We start from the raw sequence: 5504 nt of genomic DNA, 5'->3' as shown, positions 1-5504 counted from the left end.
GGGTGGGGGTGGGGGGGGTGTTGAATCAATCTATAAGATGGTAGCCAGAAATCCAAACACATCAGTAAACACAAATAAAAGCAGAGAAAACTTTCTAGCGACAAAGACTGCCAGACTAGATAAAAGGGGAAAATTATGCTACAGGTTTTTATAGCAGGCAAATATTTACCAAAAGAAAACCAATGAAACCACGTTAACTTTAGACAAAATGGTCTTTAAGAGAAAAAAAAAGTATTATAACAAGCATTACTTCATAATGATAAAATTAAAAAGTTCAAGTCACCTGGAAGTGTGAAAAAGAATACTAATACTTAATACTTGTGATTTATTAGTATTAATACTTAATACTAATACTAATACTAATACTTGTGAAAAAGAATACTAATTCTAAACTCAAGAGATTTTTAAAAATCCACCATTTTAACATGTCCATCAAGTACACAAAAGGTCACTTAGATACCCCAGACCAAGAAGAGTTAGTAAGAACACAGATGTGAAAGGCATGACTAATATAACTTCAATTTAATGGACACACACAGAATACACACACGTGTATCAATTAGGGTATATATACTGTATATATATAGTGTACAAGTGGAATATTTCTGCTTATATGCGAGGTACAAAGTTAGCCTCAACAAACTTTCAGATATAGTATTAGTATCAATCAGATTATCTGATCACAATGCAATTTAGAAATTATTAACAAAAAGACTAAGAGCAATCCTATACTTCTAAAACTTAAACATACTTTTGGGCTTCCAGTCAAGAAGGTGGAGTAGGCAAATGCTGTGCTTACCTCCTCCCACAACCACATCAAAATTACAGCTAAGATACAGAACCATCACTGAGAACCACCCGAAGCCTAGCTGAACAGGAGTCTTATAACTAAGGATATCAGAGGAAGCCCTGTGAGACTGGAGACACAAAATGGGCTGGTCACCCACTCAAATATGGTAGTTGAAAATCAGGAGGAATATCTCCGCTGTGGAAGTCACCCCTGAGGAGTGAGGGTCCCAGCCCAGGGTCCCAGTGCCAGGAAGAGAGTCCCCATAACTTCTGGCTGGTAAAAACCAGTGAGGACTGCCCTGCCGGTATGGCTCAGTGGTTGAGCATCAGGGGGTCACAGTTCAATTCCCAGTAAGAGCACATGCCTGGGTTGTGGGCTCATGTCTGGGTTGTGGGCACATGCCTGGGGATGCCGGAGGCAGCCAATCAATGATTCTCTCTCATCACTGATGTTTCTAGCTTCCTCTCCCTCTCCCTCTTCATTCCTCTCTGAAATCAATAAAAGTATGTTAAAAAACCAAACCAAACAAAAACCCAGTGGCGATTGTAGCTGAGACGGAGGGCTGCTGGAGTCTCAGGCATTCCTCTTAAAGGGACTGCTCTGACTTTCCTCGGACTAATTCCCTCTGAGCTCCAGCACAGGGGTAGCAGCTTGAAAGGTACCAGGGACATGTAGGGAGGAAGTGAATTGTCTGGCTTTAGGCAAGGGCTGGAGGGGCCCTTTCTCCAAGTCAGAAGTGCTGGCAGAGGCCACTGTTCCCTTTCGGAGCCCTCCCCAAACCCAGCCTACATACGGCCATATCTGAGTCTCCATCAACCTCATGACACTGCTTGCCCTGCCCTGGTCATTCCGAGACCACACCCCACCCCACCCAACTCTCGGACACACCCAAGCCGCTTCCAGAGGCTTTTCCATGCAAATAGCCTGTCTTGGCTCATGGTGAGAACTTTCCTAAAATCTCTCAAAGGTTCACAAACCCCAAACAAGCGGCATCTAGTCTCCAGGTGCCCCTCATCTCCCACTAAGCAAGCACAAGGCCAACACTAGTGGCAGCTGGCCTCAATTTGCAGCTCAGCCAGGCCCAGCACAAGTGGCAACCATCTGCAGATCACTTGGTAGCTCATACCAAGTGACCTGGGCAGGCACAGGCAGCAGCTGACCTTGACGCCACCAAAGCTCCTCCCAAGAGGCTCCAGAACAAACACACCCAATGGCCCGCATCAGACCCATCCGAACATCACCCAACCTTCTCCACAAATGACACACCCAAAGGGTAGACTCAACAGGCAACAAAGGAACACTAAAACGAATCCTGCGCCATAGGGTCAGCCCCCAACCCCCCTATCAACAGTTCCTCTGCTGTAGTCACAACCAGGCCTCACAACCAAATAGCCTGAGGGTCAACCCCTCTCCTGACATACCAGAAGTAATTAAGGCTCAACTACAACGGGAGGGCTCATGCAACAGACCAGGGAGACTGCGCCCCTGTGCCCCATAGGACACCTACTACACAGGCCACTCTACCAGGACTGGGAGATATAACACTCTACCTAATACATAGAAACAAAGGCAGGGAGGCGAACAAAATGAGGAGACGAAGAAACATGTCCCAACCGAAAGAACAGAACAAAACTCCAGGAAAAAAAAAAAAAGCTAACAAAATGGAGATGAGCAATCTACCAGATATAGGGTTCAAAACCCTGGTCATAAAGATGGTCAGTGATCTCAGTGAAAACTTCACAGAGACAGGAAACACAAAAATGGAGATGGAAAACATTAAAGAGAACCAGTCAGAAATGAAGACTACAATAACTGAAATAAAAATAAAGTAGATTAGGTAAAGTGCTTGGTCAAATCAATATCTGGAAGATAAAGTAGCAGAAAACACCCAATTAAAATAGCAAAGCCCAGCCAGTGTGGCTCAGTAGTTGAGCATCGACCCATGAACCAAGAGGTCACCGGTCGGTTCCCAGTCAGGGCACATGCCTGCTGACAGTATCTTAAAGGAGACAGCCACTTGTCATAGAAACATACCTTAAATGGCAGTAGGGACATATGTGACCCTCAAGAGTTGGGCAGATCAGGAATGATTTCCAGAGGAAGTAATGCTTTGAGCTGAGACGTATGTATAAAAAGAAGGTACCTGGGGAAAGAGCCAGAGAACAGCATTCCAGAAAAGAAAGAACAGCATCTGCAAAGTTATAGTGTTAGGTGGGCATTAAAGTAAAACTCTAATTTAAATTTCAGATGGCCAATATAAAACCAGGGAGTAGAAAATGGCAAATATTTACGCTTTCTAATCTACTCCTTTAATAAGAAATTGGTTTACCTTTCTACTGTCATCAATTTTTTTCTGACTATACAAAAACTGTCCAGATATATTTACTAAGACACTTTTTAAAATATTACTGTTATACAAAATTGAATGGTTAGCATTTCCCATACTTTTTTTTACTATCAAAACCAACTTTAACCCTGAAGACTCTTTAGGAAGGTATTTCTATTCTTTTTTCCCCCCAGATAAAGAGGTTTTTGCTCAGAAGAGACCACAAAGTATGCTTTCTAAACTGTTCTCTCTATTGTTTATTATGGAACAGTCCTGAGCAATTCACTCCTTTCCTAGCAGTATTTCAACATTCCACCCCCACTTAATTCCACCAGACAAGCAGTATAACACAGATGTGTGACTTTAGACATTGGAGCTGGACAGAAAAGTTCTTTTTAAAAAAGCATCAGGGACTCCTAGAATCTTGTTATAATGATTAATCCTAAAAGTGACTATGTAAGCACACAAGGATCCAAATTAGTTACGAAAGGTTAACTTTGAAATGGAAATTACAACTAAGCTATACAGCTATGGATTAACTTTCATTAACTATTTTGTGTCCCTTTTAATAAATATGGGTAAAAAAATAATTTATTTTCCAAGATTTAATACATAAAACTTAATTTACTCCTAAGTTTACTCCATATGACTGTCAAAATATAGCCTTCTGAAGCTTCTAACAGAAGTCAAGACTTTACACACTTGTATTAGCCTTCCCCTGTATTTGTTAGATAAGACTGGACTGGTCTCGGAGTGACACAACAGCATACTAGGGCAAGAGTAGATTCAAAGAACAGATAATCCTTTTAAAATATGCAGATACTAATTAACTTTCTTGGGCAGTGAAGAATTGACCGATTCAAGTTGTTCTCCTCAAAGATAACTCCTTTCTATTCTGAGCATACCAGAAAAGTTTTTAAAAAATCATGAATGTTTGAAGGTAAATGCATCTTCAAGAAAACATGTAAGCATAATACACAAGAAAATCGTATCTAAGAGAACCAAAGCCATTCTCCGGTAAATTCAAAGGGAAACCCACCCAGTACTACCTAACATAGCCAGATATTGATTTGTCATCACTTAAAGCAAGAGCCCGAGTGCTAGGTGAGTCTTACATTTTATAAACATTAGCTGTTACTGGTTGCTGAAAGTATGTCTCCCCCCGTCCCAATTAAAGAAAGGGAAGGGAGGAGCCCAAACCATCAGATGCTGGTAAGGGCAGCGGTGTGGGCAGTCCGTGGAGGGAAGCAACAAGAACAACTTCACTCTCCGGGAACAATGAAAAAATTCGTGTGGTTTGATACAAGAATCACCAGGAAGTAGGAAAACCAGAAAACTGAGGCAGGGCCCTCTTTTATTACGCGCTTCTTTTCTCTCCTTTTTTTTTTTTTTTAAACGGAGTGGTTTGTCACCACTGCACACATGGAAATGCGTCCCATGTGCAGTAGTGATTAGAAAGGCCGGGAACGCGCCTTCCCGGGAGAGGAGAGATAATGAGGGCCAAGTGCTGACGCACGCTAAGGCTTGACTTTAATGAGAGCACGTCCCACGCAAGTTTAACACCAGAACCACCATCTTTGTCTGCTTTATGGGAAAACTAAGGTCAGGTGTACCCATCAATAACATTCCCACTGTGTGTACCTGAGCCAGGTGCTAAGCTGGGTCCCACTAGAGGGCAGAACTGCTGGCACGATGAGCAGGTCAGAGCAAGAAATGCCACGGCGCTGACCGCCGCGGAGCGATAGCCACACTCAGCTCTGCAGGTTGCAAGGTGGGGGTCAAGCAAGACCGTGTAACTGGCCGTTTCCGAGAGGTGTGGCAACAAACCTCAAAATCAAATTTCCTTAGAAATCCTTGGCTTGGGTTCGGTTTTGTTTTTAAAAGACCAACACAAATTACACCTGTGTTAGAAGGTAGCAAGTTCTGTCCCATCCGATAAAACCAAGCAAGAGCACAGACACCGACATTTTAACAAAAAAAGGCGTTTCAGCGACGGCAGGCAAACAGGTTCCTTGGAGAAGATTCTCCATTAAAACATAAACTCTGCGCCTAGATCAATTCTGAGCACACACTTGCATGGCATCGGACAACCTGGTCTTTCGGAGGGACTTCAAATTCCTCGCCACTTCCCGAAGTTATCGAACAAAAACCCAGCAGCAAAAAGTAACCCCAAAGAAACTTGGCGATTGCAAACGTCAACACGCGAGAGGGTGCTGATGTTGGTAAGGGCTGCGTTACCGAAACCACTCGCAAAAGTCAAGCCATCCCTCCGCCACGTGACGAGCTCCGTGGGAGGGGGGTCCTCACCTCCGGTCAGCGCCGCGGAACCCCGGCTTTTCCCACTTCGCGTCCAGAACGAAGGGAAGAGCCCCGGGGAAGGGGGCGGGG

The 5504-nt window shown here is 43.6% G+C and overlaps 1 protein-coding gene across 1 annotated transcript in view; it reads right to left on the bottom strand.

Annotated features, from left to right (window-relative positions):
• Positions 1-2907, bottom strand: part of SNX9 (sorting nexin 9) — a 63872-nt gene extending 60965 nt beyond the window's left edge. Inside the window, exon 1 of the mRNA XM_006757686.2 lies at positions 2825-2907. Coding sequence (XP_006757749.1) covers positions 2825-2845 — 21 coding nt within the window. The 5' untranslated portion in view covers positions 2846-2907. The remainder of the gene's footprint in view (positions 1-2824) is intronic.
• Between the last annotated feature and the right edge of the window lie 2597 nt (positions 2908-5504).

Source organism: Myotis davidii, unplaced genomic scaffold (genome assembly GCF_000327345.1).
Source record: "Myotis davidii unplaced genomic scaffold, ASM32734v1 scaffold1494, whole genome shotgun sequence".
Taxonomy (NCBI): Eukaryota; Metazoa; Chordata; class Mammalia; order Chiroptera; family Vespertilionidae; genus Myotis; species Myotis davidii.
The sequence above is the reverse complement of the archived record's forward strand: the minus strand, read 5'-3'. Positions and strand labels throughout refer to the sequence as shown.